This window comes from Hippocampus zosterae, chromosome 8, assembly GCF_025434085.1.
Source record: "Hippocampus zosterae strain Florida chromosome 8, ASM2543408v3, whole genome shotgun sequence".
NCBI classification, from domain to species: Eukaryota; Metazoa; Chordata; class Actinopteri; order Syngnathiformes; family Syngnathidae; genus Hippocampus; species Hippocampus zosterae.
Genome location: NC_067458.1, coordinates 13,775,523 through 13,792,098, shown reverse-complemented (window position 1 = coordinate 13,792,098; position 16,576 = coordinate 13,775,523). Strand labels below are relative to the sequence as shown.

At 40.0% G+C, this 16,576-nt stretch overlaps 4 protein-coding genes across 7 annotated transcripts; 1 reads left to right on the top strand and 3 right to left on the bottom strand.

Moving 5' to 3' along the window:
- Window positions 1–40: 40 nt before the first annotated feature.
- Window positions 41–3,897, bottom strand: rpf1 (ribosome production factor 1 homolog). The gene is made up of 9 exons (XM_052074634.1): window positions 3,576–3,897; window positions 3,161–3,217; window positions 2,679–2,759; window positions 2,499–2,594; window positions 2,267–2,420; window positions 1,811–1,893; window positions 1,095–1,276; window positions 895–1,021; window positions 41–480 (listed from the first exon to the last, which is right to left on the bottom strand). The coding sequence occupies exons 1-9, from the start codon at window positions 3,807–3,809 to the stop codon at window positions 439–441; spliced, it is 1,056 nt and encodes a 351-aa protein (XP_051930594.1). The 5' UTR covers window positions 3,810–3,897; the 3' UTR covers window positions 41–438.
- A 571-nt stretch (window positions 3,898–4,468) lies between these two features.
- Window positions 4,469–9,290, bottom strand: dnase2b (deoxyribonuclease II beta). The gene is made up of 6 exons (XM_052074604.1): window positions 8,735–9,290; window positions 8,438–8,615; window positions 8,094–8,172; window positions 6,450–6,611; window positions 5,914–6,111; window positions 4,469–5,229 (listed from the first exon to the last, which is right to left on the bottom strand). The coding sequence occupies exons 1-6, from the start codon at window positions 8,998–9,000 to the stop codon at window positions 4,895–4,897; spliced, it is 1,218 nt and encodes a 405-aa protein (XP_051930564.1). The 5' UTR covers window positions 9,001–9,290; the 3' UTR covers window positions 4,469–4,894.
- A 331-nt stretch (window positions 9,291–9,621) lies between these two features.
- uox (urate oxidase) lies at window positions 9,622–14,780 on the top strand. Of its 2 annotated transcripts, XM_052074646.1 has the most exons (8): window positions 9,622–9,753; window positions 9,924–10,136; window positions 11,052–11,168; window positions 11,827–11,905; window positions 11,985–12,171; window positions 12,270–12,393; window positions 12,834–12,917; window positions 12,988–14,780. In XM_052074646.1, exons 1-8 carry the CDS (start codon window positions 9,733–9,735, stop codon window positions 13,057–13,059), a joined length of 897 nt encoding a protein of 298 aa, XP_051930606.1. In that variant the 5' UTR covers window positions 9,622–9,732; the 3' UTR covers window positions 13,060–14,780. The 2 variants fall into 2 exon arrangements, with proteins under 2 accessions (XP_051930606.1, XP_051930605.1); XM_052074645.1 differs by lacking the exon at window positions 9,622–9,753 and having other exon boundaries at window positions 9,796–10,136.
- Window positions 13,154–16,347, bottom strand: samd13 (sterile alpha motif domain containing 13). Of its 3 annotated transcripts, XM_052074667.1 has the most exons (5): window positions 16,190–16,335; window positions 15,624–15,733; window positions 15,361–15,403; window positions 14,119–14,230; window positions 13,154–14,032 (listed from the first exon to the last, which is right to left on the bottom strand). In XM_052074667.1, exons 3-5 carry the CDS (start codon window positions 15,396–15,398, stop codon window positions 13,889–13,891), a joined length of 294 nt encoding a protein of 97 aa, XP_051930627.1. In that variant the 5' UTR covers window positions 15,399–15,403; window positions 15,624–15,733; window positions 16,190–16,335; the 3' UTR covers window positions 13,154–13,888. The 3 variants fall into 3 exon arrangements, with proteins under 3 accessions (XP_051930627.1, XP_051930629.1, XP_051930628.1); XM_052074669.1 differs by lacking the exon at window positions 15,361–15,403 and having other exon boundaries at window positions 16,190–16,347; XM_052074668.1 differs by lacking the exon at window positions 16,190–16,335 and having other exon boundaries at window positions 15,544–15,733.
- Window positions 16,348–16,576: the final 229 nt, after the last annotated feature.

The following is a 16,576-nucleotide window of genomic DNA, read 5'->3' as shown; positions in this document are numbered from 1 at the left end:
ATATTTTGCAACCAACATAAATCAGAACTCACCACAACACTTATCTCCAAATCTGTATTTATGATTGTTCATGTGAGTCTAACAAATGTACAGTATACAACAGCAGCACGTGCTGTCTCACAAAGGAGTTATAAACATTTGTAATACACAAGACAGATACATACTTTATTAATCACGAGGGAAATGACCCAATGTAATGTAATACGCCTTTTCAAAAGGGTCTGAACATTTGTAAAATATCATCACACCTTGTTGTGTGTTTAAAAGCACAAACAACAAAATCTGTTTTTTTCTGTACTGGGTTTGTGAACTAGACGAACTGATACAAAGTCTCAAGATCCACAATAAGCACAATACAGTATAGTCATTTTGAATGAAACCGCAAACTGTGGGATTAACAAGGGTGTTTGCATAATTACAGGAGAGATGATTTTCCCTTCACAGTTGAAATTTACGCCTGCAGGCATCCATTTCATGGCGCTACAAACAGAAGGAAAACATTAGTGATAAGGCCGAACAATAATGTCTAGCGCTCATTTGTGAAGCGCAACTACATTTTTATGTGCACCCTTGTTTATTAGGAATAAAAGTTATCATAGATATTCCACAGGCATTTGATTTGACTGATAACTTGATTTAACTTTCAAACAACCAGCGTTTGTAGTATATGAAGTGGTGTACATGGAGCAAAAATAAATCATACAATAAACAATGAAACAGTAAATGAATACCGGCAATGAAGATGGTAATGTTTAAAAAAATGTTGCTTTGTTTCATTGAGTGAGACAGGAGCATAAAGGTAGGCGTTACGTTAACTGTATAAAAAGGTGGAAGCAGGGAACTGCCATAGTTGATGTGGTCTGTACTAATGAGATGAAATGAAGATGCTCTCACCTTGAGGACCCACTCATACTCGCCAAACTTCGAATCAAAGGTGCCTTTCTGCAGAGAGCGAAGTTTCAGAGTAAAACGAGGACCCAATTCCTGAATGCCGGCCTTCTTCTCATTCTTGAAGATGTATCTTGATCATACACAATAATCATTGGCAAAGCGGCCTTGATGACTGGATGTGTACTTTCTCATCAGATGCTCACCTGTGAAATCGGAAAAAGATGAAGTCTCTCTGGTTGTGGAAGGTGGCCACTTGCCGACCCACAAACTGGGGGTTTTGAGGGAAAAGAGCAGCAAACATCCGGCCAATGCTGTGGCCCAAACGTGTGGTGAAGTTGTTCAAAATCACCTCAGGGGTGTGCTCTGTTGGCTCCTTACCTCGTCGCTGTGGTCACAAAACAGCACAATCGTGTTGGGAAAATACACACTCCCCAATTGCGCCCAACAATAGCCACAATAATAGAACCATCAAGCAATTTGGCCAAGAAGAACACGATAATTTTACAAACGATTAAAAAAAATTTCTACGATTTGTATCAAGTCCTTATGCCAGGGGTGTCAAACTCATTTTTGTCACGGGCCACTTTGAAGTTATGTCTTCCCTCAGAGGGCCGTTAGGACAGTGAAACCACAAAAATGTTTCATTGTCTTATCGCATTATTACTTGTACACAACAGATAAATAGATTACTAGTTTTGAAATCAGTCAACTATAATAGATTGTTAAATAATTGCTCAAGTGAGTGTAAACGGGGTAACAAAATGTTTGCATAATCTACACGTGAAAATTTCTGAACAGATTTTCACAAAAGACACTTGATTTGGCTTCGCGGGGGGCCGCATCTGGCCCCCGGGCCTTGAGTGCGCTATGCAGTCCAGACGATATTACCGCCTGAAACGCTGAAATATAAACCACTTGCCTTCATCTCCTTCCGTAGTCGAACACTGCTGACCTTGAAGTGTGCAGTGGGCCCTTCAGGCAGGTGACAAAGAACCAAGCCATCTTAAAGCTGGAGTTAAGAAAGCTGAAAAGAGCTACATTAGACACATGGAATACCGTTTTTATCTTCTGGTTCTCCAGGGAATGCTTACGCACTAACAACGGTTAAACTGTAATGTGTTTTTATGACGGCGTTTTGTTGAAGTTTTACATATATGTGACATTGTTGACAAAACGGGAATATGAACATGGAAAAACGGCAACTTCATTCTTGCTGGCCTTAATGCAGTAGCAAAGGGGAAACAAATTGCAGAAATGACAATTATCAATGTTTGATCTTGTGTAAAAGAAGGGCTGGGTCTTAGCAGTCTGGATTCTTTGCCCTTTTCTAATAAAAAGCGCATGCGTTAGGAACGTCGCTCCGCAGAGAGGATACTTGGCACTTTGCGGTCCTCGTTGATGACGATGAGGTAAGTGAAGTCTCTGGCGACACATTGGGGAATGATCCTCTTGAGGGCCAAGCCTCTTCTATAGTAGACGTGAGCGTTTGGGATCACAGTGGCCAACTGTCTGCAGAACTTCACCGTCCTCTGTGAGAAACACGGGAGTATCATTCAGCGTTTGAAACACAAAATTGGTGTTCAAACAAAGCACCAATTTGCGCTCACCCCCCTGGGTCTGTCCGACGTTGTGATAAGCACTTTGGGGTTCGTCAGCCCGTTGAAGTAGGCAGAAAATTCATCTGTTGCCTCATCGAACGCAACCTAGACGAGACTCAAAACGACAGGAATGAAGCCAAATTCATCCTATTGCCTATCAAGAGATGACTAAAAGAATCATGACGACACCTCTTCATCTTCCGGATCAACTGTCGTTTCGTCATGTACTCGCTGGTTTTCTATCGTCTTCGGAACTTGCTTAGGTGGGGCCTTCAAAAGACAGAATTAAAAATAGCACCAAACATCAATTACCTTACTATTACCACTTGTTTAAATTTATGTACATTCTTTAAAAACATTTCATCCCTACACATTTAAACACCCATTTCCCAATTTCAATAACAATTCTGAGCAACATACAGCTCTGCTATGAACACTTAATTACTTCACACAAAAAAACAGAATACGTTTTGTGCAAAGGTTAATTTCCAAATAAACTACATTACTAAGCATTAATGCTGTTTTGTGAAATAATTCGAAGTACGTAATAAGCTTTTACTACTACGAGCACATTTTTTTCTTCTCCCCCCCCCCCCCCAAGCAACATTATAAACCCTCAAACACGGAATAATTATTATTCAACAACAATAATAAAAGAAGCTGAAACTCACCTTGCTACCCAATATTTTTTCTTGTCTTTTCCTCTTTTTCTTGAGCTCCATTTTTTGCTGAAATACAAAGACAAAAACATATTAGCACTTAGGTAACTAAAAGATAACCGGCAATGTTATTAATCAAAGGGTGATAGAACTTCAACATACAGCTTCACCCATCCTCATGGAGTGTTATATTTAGTTACTGGACAATTGGCCAAGTCTTACTCATCGATTCACGCGTCACAACAGCATTTTGTCTAGTTTTACCCGAGTCATTATTCTTACGTAACAGCAATCTTGAAAAGATACAGCGTTCACGTTACTTGTACGTTCTTTTCCCTCATGGGAAATCTATTTATCATAATTGTCAAGGCCTGCTTGAAAACCGGTGATGTGATAACAAGCGATGGAGTCATGTTCAGGACTTTACCTTTCTTTTATCCTGCTTTAGTTTCAAAAACATTAAGTGTCGTCGCTGTTTATTCTTGATGTCTGATAAGCTGAACGCCGGAGGGAAACTGACGGGCTCCTCTGTTTTCTCTTCTTTCACCTCCACGTCGGTTTCCATCTTGGCTGATTGTTCTGTGGTCTTTGTCTTATCACTTTTATTCTTCTTTTTCTTGCCTTTACCTTTCTGCGTCACGGGAACTTCGGCGATATCCATCCTCTTCCAGCAGTGTTTATGAAGACGACGAGTGTCCTACTTCACGTGCGTGGCTCTTGCTGCTTCCGTTCTTCATTTCCGGTTCACATGATTTGCTCACTTGTTGAACACATACACCCCCCTAGTGGCGAGGAGGACGTAAAAAAACCCGAATGAACCGGGAGAATCAGTTTCACAAAATTAGATACCTGTATTCAAATAATACAGGGGCGGTGAAAAAAATAGGCATACATCGAATTAACTGGGGGAACCAGTTTCAATAAATTTGATATTCAAATAATACAGAGGCGGTGCGAAAAAGTAGGCATACAGTAGTATCTTTTTTAAAATATATTTAAATTATTTTTAATTGTAATCTTTTTTAAAATATATTTTCAAGTATTTAAGAAATAAAACAAAAAGATAAATAAAATAAAAAGACAAAGTTACTACTGTATACCTATTTTTGCACTCTCCTGTACAACACTGTAATCAAGTTGACCTTTTATGTGACAGTGACATGTGAGCCTCTCACCGCCTGATGACCCACCAATTGGCCTCCCAGAAAACTATTTTTGTCACGTAAGGCAAATTAATAACCAACGTCGAAGTGTTCAAAGACATACACACTTCAGATTCCTTGCTAAAACATGCATGAAAAAGTATATGACTGTACGGGATAGGCTTAATCATCATTTATTATTCATTGTTAAATACACTGTTGATTGAATTGATCATTGATGATTCACATTTTGAAGCAAAAGAGGCAAAATATAGTGCACTACTGACTGGAAACAGCAGGTGCGCTCTTGACTCAGTTTGTCACAAAAACAAAACAAAACAAAAAATGCAATGTCGACAATGGGGGAGCTAGCAACCACAATATAGCAATATTCAGCTTAATACCACAACTGCGTGAACCCAAGACGTCACACCCTTGAGAGAATTTTCCTTCATTTCAAAACAATATTAAAAATCAATCGATCAATTCACAGAGCAAGCTCAACAGCAGGAAAGTGAGATTAACCGGTAGGTCATAATTCGAACAGACCATCAATGGCATCTTGAGTAACACCTGTTCGATAACAATCAAAAGAATACAAAGCTCAGCATCCAATGTACCAGTCCACCACCTGCCTGAAAGCCTTGTAAATCAAAGTGTTGTAGGAGCACAGTAGCCCCCCACCGCGCCACATTTGTGATACCTCCCTGTTCAGGTCTCCCAAGCAGGTCAAGTGCTTCTGATAAGCCCACGATATGCACCACTTAGAGTGATCGTACTTAGAATGGAATGGGACGGATCCGGGAAGACGGATCCTCTTTATGTTCATGACATGATTGGGCAGGGAGCAATTGGAAGGCAGGTCATGGCCCTGTCTCTGCCAGGTCTCGACCAGCAAGTTCGCATTCAGTACCTGAGCCACCCAGCCAGTGTAGATGTCTGGATGAAGGACAGTCAGAAATTAATTCAGTTTCCCCACCCCATTTTCCCCTCAAAATTTTCCGAACCCCTAACTGTACAGTATATGGCACAGCATGATTCGATTAAGACCGTTTAAAAAGCTCATGTGTTAGAAATTGCATTCATTTTATAATGAATGCATTTGACACTAACATTTGAAAACTACAAAAAACATCGACTTAATGATGACAACACATTTGGTCGCGAATGGTGCCTTTGATATCTTAGCGTTGCAAGGGCAGGGTGAGGTTGACTCTATCTGTAGTATGGCGATAGCGTTTCTGCACTTGATCGTGGGGCACTGATAATTCTTACATGTGAACAAATTGTTGGTACCCCACTGTTAAATAAGGAGACAGCTACGACGATCAATAATAATAGATTGAAATTGACAAATTGAAAACCAGGCATTGTTTTATTTTTGTGGTCTAACTGTATTATCTAAAATAATATTAGCAATAATAAGAAATAATACATTCTCACGTTTGAAGAGTGCCTTATCCAGACTGAATGTTTGAGGGGTACAAACAATTGCATCCACATGTATATAAGAGGTGAAACAAACATCAACAAAAAACCCCAAAACAAAGAGCCGCAGTTCTCTGTTTTTAGTGTGCGAAAGAAATAAAATGTACATAAAACCGACCAATAAAATTAACTTACCATCCACAAAACGTTCAGATTTGGCAAAAGTGAAAAACATCTCTCCCTGTCGGGAGACGAGCTGGTCCATTTTCTTATTAGAAGGCGCTTCTGGCCTATGGCCAGCACATAACTGGGCCAGCTGAGGCAGTTTGGTAGCAAATGCGGAGGGGACAGAGCAGTTGTAAAACCGTGGGAAAAGATACACCAGATGCTGTGCTGTCATTGGGGAAAATCAGAGATACCCAGCATTAGGAAAAAAAATCTCAAAAGTTTTAATTGGCCATAATCAATAAACATACCACATATCAATGTGATTTACTTTCTGTAGACATTATTATTATCCTCTGTAATGATTCACATTTTTGAAGACCTAAACATGAGTGAAAACCCACCAAACTTTGCACACACATCGGGTGTGGTGAAAATGTTTTTACAAATTTAATGTATTTATTTACAACTGACTGAACCTGTGTGTGTATGTGTGTGCGTTTGTGGATTCATTGTTTTGCATTGTAGACAAGAGAAGGCCTTCTCCTTGTTCAGGGATCACTCACTGATATGGAGGAACTGGTCATAGTGGAGGCTCACACACAAAGCTGTCTGCCCGTTGACTTTGCCAGAGGATGGGTAGAGGTAACCCATCTCTGGGAATGAAGGGAAATGGGGGATGCTGTGGGACAGCCAGAAGCCCTGGTGTAAGTCAAATAGCAGTAATCCTGTTGGAAGGCAGAAAAAAGACAACTCTAAACATAGGTACAGATCATAAACACGCACAGGAAGCAAACCTTTCATCCAAATGTGTCAACCATAGCATGTCTCGCCCATTTTGAGGTTGCTTAAGCACCACTAAAATAAATCCAAGCAGCCCCCAAATTTTAAAGCGGTTCGGAAAATGAATGAATGAATGAATGAATGACATAGGAATATAAGAAAAGCCATTCAACACTGACAGGGTTGAATGTTTATTGTGTTTAAAGTTACATTCCCAAGGGCAGAGCCATTAGTCCAGTCCGGTTGACCAGTTTAATTTTGTGGCTCAGGTACACACAGTAGCCTGGTCTAAAATTCCCCTCTGGCCTTGCATAATATACTGTCTATCGGCCATGTTGGTCCAGTCCAGGCTGATGACTGCATGTCCTGCAGTGACCTCAGGGAAGTGGTTGTTCCAGCATACTTTATTGTAGCACTGGTATCTGTGATAACCTGTTTCAAATTTGCATTGGAATGTAAAGATCACATTAATAATCACATGGCTGACAACAATATGGTCATTTTGTATGCACCACTTATGAAAACAGCCTTTTGTCTTGCAAATCAAAACACTACAATTTTAGAGGTTAAAAAACAGCTGATGTTACAGCTGGTTAGGTAACAAGCCAAATAGCTCAACATTTAGCTAGGGTAACGAAAACATATTCAAACATTAACGTTAGAAAATCTAACAGGAAATAAAACAGTGTGCCATGTACCTTGAATGAGGCCCACTGAAATACACTTCTTGACGACAATAATGACAAAAGCGCATAATTGGTAAATACAGAAAGTGGATGGATGCATGGACATGAATGGCTTCAAAACAACCACATTTTGATGCTTTGCAAACTCTGGAGATGACAGTGTTTGAATGATCCATAACTACCAATTACACCTTTATCCCTATACATTCAGAAAAACTGTAAAAGACATGCAATTGCCCCGACACTTTCACAAATTCATCAATACCTCTGAAATAACACCTGTTTTATGAGTCTGCTGCTTGTTGAATGCAAAATGGGTGCCGCATTCTGGTACTTCACATCACAGATCCCTCTAGTGTATTGCAACAGCATTATGAGGCTACCTCGAGTGGCATGAAAAGATAAGGCAAAAAGATGAACCATTTGGAAAAAGAATCCCCTCAAAAAAGTCAGACGAAATAAAACGAGTCATCATCGAATCAGTTACTGTATGTTCAGCACGGTAGAACAAAATTCCTGAACCTATAGTCCACACGGTCGAGTAAATACAGTAAATTACCCCTGAACTACATTTAGAACCCTATTAACACGACTGGGATACAATAATCCTCAAAGTGATACATGCTACTGCAGTTGTATGTAGTTATGATGAGGCAACATTTAGAGGCATTAACATCACCTATTGAACAGCACCCACTCGGACATTCGCCCCAGAAGATCATAGATTCTTGACTACTGTACCTTTGGTGTGTCCATATCCTCTGAGGTATTTGAGGACAGGTGGTGAATCATTGTAGAGGGCATAAGCAGCGTTGCTAGTCTGAGGAAAATACAACACACTTTCAGATTATCAAAATATAAGTGCAAATCCTGCTTATACACCGTCGATAAATTCAGATGCAGTATTTCATTACAGACACTGATAACGTGCACAATTATGCTGAAAGCAAACAGTACAAAGAGGTGCCACTTTACAGCAGAAGCTACAGTTTCCTGTTGAAAAAAAAAAAACAAAGCTTCCTCCAAGATATAAAAGTGGTATTCGAGTGGATATTGCAGGAGAACGAGATAATTACAAGCATCACCTTGTTCACAATGGCTTTGCTGTAAAGCTGGCTGAGGGTGTTTCCAATGGCTCCTTGACTACTGTTAATCATGAATTTACTAAGTTGCCAGGTCTCAAGTGAGGGGTCCAGGTACATGTAGTTCACCCCACTACCCACTTCACCAATTTTGTGTGTTGGCAGCTTGTAGATGATGAACCTGCAGCAGATCAGACAGTGAACGCATGCCAAAAGGTTGCAGACATGTAAAACATGAAACGTATCAATCAGAATACAGTGACGTTTATTATTCTTGTCTAAATGCATAAATCAGCTCACCAGTCGACAGGCTCGCCAGCTTCATTCTGACAGGAAATAGCAGCATCACACACAGTGAAAGCCAAAAGTACAAAAACACTTAATGCCAAGGCCATTGAGATCTGTAGGTGACGACAGCTGAGTGGACCCCAAAAAACAAGTTTCAACCTCTTCTGTATCGATGACCATTGAGTACCCATTTTGAAAGTGGTCAGTGCACAGTCACAATGCAAAAAAGGAAGTGATGCGATAGAGTCCCATGACAGTGTTTTGGCTGAGTCTGTCATAGTTTTAACACTCTGGGAGGTGTTTACAACACTTCATTAGTACAGTATTTATGATTTTTTTTCTAAAAGAGAGCTTGGCTGTTGATGACAATGTATCCCATTGGGCATCTTCCAATTGTTTATGCATTTAAGTATCATACGGTGCTTTGGGGTTGGAAACTGTCTGGTAAATTTCCCAAAACGTTTGATGTGAAGATTAGCTGCAGAACATTTAAAAGTTTTGACTTTTAACAAAGTGTTAGCACAAATCACAGTAGCTAGAATTGTGATACAAATTTATACAAACTGGATTTTACACAAATATAACATTGAACACTTCGTTTTGTAGACGTGCTTAAACATGATTTCAAAAGAATTTTTACATTACTATTTGTACAAAGTGTATAATACAATCTATATAAAAGGAAGGTGATTTAAATAATTACTTAGTCTAACTCAACTATTTGGAGATTTTGCAGACGCACCCGTGATTAAAAAGTGTGGAGGCAGTGTTTCAGAGTTCTGGACCTTGCCTTGTTTCTTAATGTCAGGCCAAAACATTAACTAACTAAATAAATAAATAAAATCATGTATTTACAGTATTTGTACAGTACAGTTGGGCTCAGATTCAAAATTGCTCCAATGGCCACGGGCTGATGTGGAACCTCCCACTCTACAAATCCTGCTCTACCTGTCAGGCAACTTTTTTTTTTATGGGGCCATTGCTTGAGGATCAGTTGAGCAGAAGACAATATGGCGAGTGGTTCCAATCAGGTAATAATTTAGTACACAGGCCAATATTAGATACTCCTGCCAGAATGATTGTCTGCCTGCTTTCAATCTATTGTTGTTGTTGTTGTTCCTGTTAAAAGAATCTTCAGTGTCATACTGCTTCAGCCTTACAGCAGATACGCTCAATGACAGCTGTCGTTCACATATGGCAGAACGTCGAATTTGTGCGGACGGGCTACGGCAAGAACACGGTGAAAGTGTTATGCATCAGGAGACAGTGGGGCCACCACGACGTCATCGAGCTCAAGGCAGATGTGCAGCTCACTCTCAAGTCCCGCAAAGAATATCTCACCGGAGACAACTCGGACATCATCCCAACTGACACAATCAAGAACACTGTCCATGCCTTGGCCAAATTGAATGGGGTAGGTTGTACCGCACGACCACCACAATCCATACACAGTGAGGAGTACAGTATCCAAATAAAGCCTTTGACCAGAATTCATCACACTACTAAATTGTTTTTATTTTTATCTTATAATTAAAAAAAAACAATCAGGTCAAGGTGTATAATTGTTGAGTGTGACTATATGTAATGCTAATTATGCTGAAGTACTTCCAGTTGCCCCAAAATGCAAAAAAATTACCAATGTCCTGACTTAAGGCTGTGCAATGAGGCATATCAATGAACCAAAGTTGGGAAATGTGCCAGATTGATAATGTATTCCTTTGCAATTATCTTTCTGCTTCATGTGGTGCAGATTTAGTCGTGATTGGAAAGATTCCCAGGGTCAATTCTATCTTGAAAAAACCCTGAGAATGGCCAAAATGACTGCTTCAACCCAAAGTAGCAGACTTCCTATGTGTATTTGGTCATGCTTTCTTGCCATTTGTGGATCTACTCATGTTTTGGCAAACAAACTGAATTCAAAGTTGCAAACTGACAAGCGAAACTGGCCTTGGGGGTTGAACGTAAAAAAAAAGGGGGGGTGAGGGGGGAATGTCTCCCCCCCACCCCTTTGGAATGCAGTTTTTGGGGATGCAGGTGAGATTGGGGGAAAACCTAGAACCACAACCTCTATCAAATGTGAATTTTCGCCAAGATGTACACACCTGTAGAATTTGGTGAGTTTTGTACCAGTTGTACCACACTGTAGTAATACTGTGTTTGATCTTTTTGTCGTGGCATTCTGTATTACATACTGTAGATACAATTACACAGTTTTGTCATAGTAGAGTACATCTGATTATGAAGTATTAGAGTTTGCGAGGAATTGTCAGGCACAAAATGTGTGTACTGGTATATCGCTCTCCTACCTCACACTGTATTTTGTGTTCAGGTGAAGACCATTGAGCAGTTTTCTTTGGATCTTTGTCACCATTTCCTGACCTCTTTCAACCACGTGTTGCGGGTCAAGGTTTACATGGAGGAGGCACCATGGAAAAGGCTGGAAAAGGTAAAAAAAATAGACCAAGCTTAACAAAGGATGTCATTCTGTTTTGATCATGATCCTAAGCCATAGTCTTTTTTCAACACTGAGTAACTCTTGTAACATCAAAAAACACACATTAACTTGAGCCTTTCCAGATCAAGGACTTTGGGACCGTTCTGGGTATAGTTTTGAACATGGACATAATCGAAAATGCTGTGGTTAAATAACAACCTTCTATGGCCAGTCATGTAATTTTAGTTCAACAATTCGACACTGTACTTGGGTACGGTTAGAAAACATTCAAAGATATCATTGAGTGAGGTTGGGAGTTGTACTATTTCCATTGTAATTAACAGGAATGCGAAATAAACTGGAAAAGCTCGCAAAAGAGAACATTAAGATATTGGGTAACAACAATCCAATACTGCGCAAACCCAGATTTAAAACTTGTCTGGCGAGACTTTTCAGTCCCATGCACACAGCTTGGCCAATGCAACCCCACGTTCATGTTATTGGTCTATGGAAAAAACTTCCATTATTGTACAGCGCTTGTCTTCATTAGTGCCATGGGTGAGTAGGAGCTCATCGAAGCTGACTTTGGCCAAGAGGCGAGGTACACCTCGGACATTTGTCACTGGTCAATGTATGACCACTGCTCATGTTTTTTAATTTCCTGTTTCAGAATGGAGTGGAACATGCTCACGCCTTCATTTACAACCCGGAAACCATCCGATTCTGTGAAATCGAACAACATTTGCACGGTACTGCAATCACCTTTCTGTTGTATTGTCTGTTTGTGTGGTTGGCACTCCGCACACACTCTCTCTGTCCCTTACTCAGGCATTCCGGTGATCCATGGTGGACTCAAGGACATGAAGGTATTGAAAACTACTCAGTCCGGTTTCGTGGGTTTCCTCCGAGACCGCTTCACCACACTCCAAGAGGCCACGGACAGGTGTTTCTGTACCACTGTCTGTGCCAAGTGGCGCTACAACAAGGTTCAAGATGTCAACTTTGACACTGTATGGTAATGACAAAATCCAATTCATTAGCCTTACACACTTGTGTGGTAGCAACGATGACAACGCTGCAATGTTTCATCTAAATTCATCCTTGTTCTGGTAGGAAATGCGTCAAAGACACAATTATTGAGACATTTGCAGGCCCCTTTGATCAGGGAGAGTTCTCACCCTCTGTGCAGAAGACACTGTATGATACACAAGTCCTCGTCCTCACTCGGGCTCCTGAGGTAAGGCCAGAACTTCATCCTATGGACACACCACCCATTAAGAATACCGCTGTCACAGGGTTGTATTTACAGAATTACTCTTTGCATATGCTTAGCCATTTCACATTCATTATACATTAGTGGCAGTGTTTTGTGTTACAGTATTACCTCTATTTGAATGCAGTATTTTCAGTTGCGGATTTTCTCTTTCTTTTGTTTTAATTTTAAATTCATTCACACAATCGAAATCATGAAGGCCAATTCCTTGCTTTTGCTGCATTCCCCTTCTTAGCAATAAACCAGATTCTGATATTGCATGTTATCATAACCTTTCTTTGTTGTTTGGCGATGAGAAAGCGCATGGTTCTGTTGCCATTTAGTGAGGCGTGTAGCTGTATGTAGGAAATCAAAGAGCTACGGTCAGTTAATGCATCCTAGCTAATGTGTGCGCTGATTTACAGGTGGATGAAATTGAGATCATCATGCCCAACAACCACTACTTCAACATCGACATGACAAAAATGGGCATTGAGAACAAGGCCGAAGTAAGTTTAGTTATGGTTAATTGTGATGTAATTTATTGACTTAACGGAAATGTTTTTCTTACTGTCACAGGTTCTTCTTCCGGTGGACAACCCGTCAGGAAACATCACAGGGACAGTGCGTAGGAAGCACGCCAGGCTGTGAAGACACAAGTGCAAATACAGAATAATTATGCTATAGCAACATCGATGATGCACATAGCACCTTAGTCTCAGTACCAATCACCAATAAACAGGTGTTGTTCTTTGGTGAGAAAAGAGCACCCTTTATTGCAAGTCTTTGAGTGAAATATTCAAATTCCAGTGTTGCACATGGTTAAACACACACACGCACACACACACCTGATTAGTTGTCTTTTCGACCAAGTTGAAGCACCACAGGTAGTAGGATTATCATCATTATACACATATTTCTATTTCCCCAAAAAACAAGCAAGGCTTGTTTTATCTGGGAAAAGTATAATACTTCATATTTGCAGCAGAATGGTAATGCATGGACTCAGTTGCGCAGTATAGAGCATATACATCTTTTTTTTCCAGGCAAATTTTACAGTACCACATCTGTACTTTCTGCCGTGTCAAAGTGTTCCGGTGTTTTAAATCATATATCATCTTATGTACAAATACCGTTTTTAAAACCATCACTGGTTCATGACATACACACGTACACATATAGCACAATTCACACAAACAAATCACACTTCTTTTACACCGTCATTAACAAGGATTCTTGTCTTAAATAAAACACGAAGAATAAAATATAAAATACAAATCTGAAGCAGCAGACATAAGAACAGCTAAAAAGGTAAACAGCTCATGAGACCCCATAGGTGCCACCTATGTTTCTAAAAACATATTGAAATTGATCCTGTTATAAGGTGCCATGCGGCCAGAGCAGTCTCTGCCAACGGACAGCTGGTTGGGAGTTGACGATTGTCACTGAAGCGGTGGAGTAGCGAGCTCCTGGTGACGTGCTAACAGGCGTTGCTCTTTAGGTGTTGTGTTTGCAGTGGCTTCACGTGATACTCGTAGATCTTCAGAGCTGGGCCCAGCTTTATGGACAGGCCCGTCAACACGTCATTACGTGTCATCAGGAGCAGTGCCTTGCCATCGATTTCCTGTCAAGAAGTGAATCAATGTTATTGCCATTGCCACCCACGTTAGTTGCCTTAAAGTCAAAATGAAGGCGCGTAGGGAGGTCAACCTGATCTTGGAATGCTGTGGCTTGCTCCTCAAACCCTGTTGCTTTAAAGTAATTGACGACATCAGCAACGGCCCAGTTGGCTGGATCTGGAAGCTGGCCGTTCTCCACTGGGCTGCGGAGACAGTGTATTATTCATAATAAGATTCTAGACTTAGCATAGTTTTAAAAACACGCAGCCAAACGCAGCATCATTGAGTACAGTAAGGTGCAAACGTCCATCAATGGAAAACTCGGGGTTGCTGTTAAAAAAAAAAAAAAGCTACCTATACGTTAGTGAGATGCAAGTCTTCTTTCTGACTACTGCACGCCCCATTCTCGCTGAGATTTCTGATGCGATCTAGTACTCGGCGTGGTACGCAAGGGCATTACTTGGGCTTCTGGATGGAGTGGCGGGGGGAAATCACAGGATGTGAGCGAGTGCAGCATGCGAGCACAATGTTTCACAAGCAGCTAAAGAAGACTGATCATCCTGTGTAAGTGTTTACATTTAACATTAGATTTGTAGTGTTATTTCAGTCTGTTTTGAAATACATTACACAAACACAGGAAGTGTGTGTGTGTGTGTGTGTGTACAGCATTACCTGCAAAAAAAAACAAGTTCTAACAGTGCAAAACTATGCAAACAAAGGTTACTGTGGTCTGACCAAGTGATCACTTAACCATCCCCCCCCACCCCCCAACTTTTGTGGTCTTGAAAATATCTGGGACAGGCCAATTTCACTTCTATTTACCTCTTGCCTCTCTCCACTTTCTAATCATTAATTTTAGTATTTTTTAACTATGGATACAGTACAACATTACATGCACAATCTATTTTTCTTTGTCTTAGACACTTCTGTCACATGACTCTGGTAATTGGCTAATCCACCTCTTTAAGTTAAATATAATCAAATCATACATATAATTATTTAATCAAGAAGCTCTGCCTGGCAAGTCTTTGTTTGGCAAGATGTGAATTTGCAAGTTCTTTTTCATATTCCAATCTATTTGACATTCATGTGCTATTTAAAATTAAATAAAATAAAATTGAAGTTACTCATTACTTAAACCGTGCTTGATTTTTCCAATGAACACTTGACCTTACTCTGGTAGTAATTATTTGGGAGACCAGGTTTTACGTTTTCCGGAGTTAGAATATTCTAAAGGAACAGCACTCTTTTGAATATAGTTTTTGGCAACTCTATCCACAAGTCTGACTGTAACCATAATAGGGATACTCTTCTCAGTAATCTGACATTGTACCTTTTGGTGTCAACAGAGCCATTTGCCTTTTCTTCCATGACGGCTGCAAAAAAACAATTGGGAAATTATAAAATATCACTCAACTCATAAACGCTCTCAAACTTGAAATTAATGTTCTCAAACAATAACTACACCATTTGTCACAAACATCAAGTAAAATATTCAAGCATAAAATAGACTCACTCTGCTATTATTAAGCTTTTCATTCGCTGGGTAAATTACGAGTCAGCAACACGAACGCTACTGCACTGATTTCTACTTACAAAGTAACGCTGCAATTAACTTTCATCAGATTGTTTCTCTTGTCGATCTTAAAGTACGGTTGGTAGGTTTAACATCCTTCTTTTTGTAGTCTTGCAACGACTCGACGTTTCTGTCGGAATAAAAAAATGTCAGAAACAAGTGCTCAGAGGCAAAATGTCAAAGTAAAGACAGGCAAACAACGTGCACAAGGAAATTGATCGGGAAGGGCATAACAAATTTGTTGTCAGTAGCTAAACCACGTAACTCGAGATGCAATGCGAAAAATGACGCCCTTTAAGTCACATTTCACAATTGATAGTTGTATTTAAAAAAAATAAAATAGCGTCAACACAAACCCTCGCGCTTTTCAATGGGTGCCGACGACGAATTTTAACAGCAAAATACAACATGGCTCAAATGGTAAAACAGTCACAATAAACAGAAAGCGAATATCATATACTGTCGCCGCCTTCTATTTATCAAGCTAACATGGACAGTTAGCTGGCTTTGCTAATTCAAAATCGAACACATTTTGAATGATTCAATTTTTTTGACAATAACGCGCCGTCCAAATTAAACAACTTACGGGTGACGACAAAAAGTTCCCGACTTCCCGTGGTGTTTTGCCAGCAAACAACGCAAGATAATCATTTGATAATATAAAAAATTAATCAAAGCCAACTAGCTGCTTTTCGTCACAGCTTCCCTTTCCCACGTCAGTGAAGACTCATGGGAAGTGGAGTTTAAGTCACCATGGCGCATGTGTTGGACTTTTTTGCACCCACTTGAACATTGAATCAGTCGGGGTTTTTCTTTTCTAATAAAATGCTTTATTATTGTGACATATTCTTTGTTACATAAAATCAGCTACAGCAAAGAATATTCCCTTTGCAAACACAAATAAAGTTAGATGAGGAAAAACGTGTCAGCCATTTGAATGCTGTGCAAAACGTCCCGCAAACTGAAGACAAAG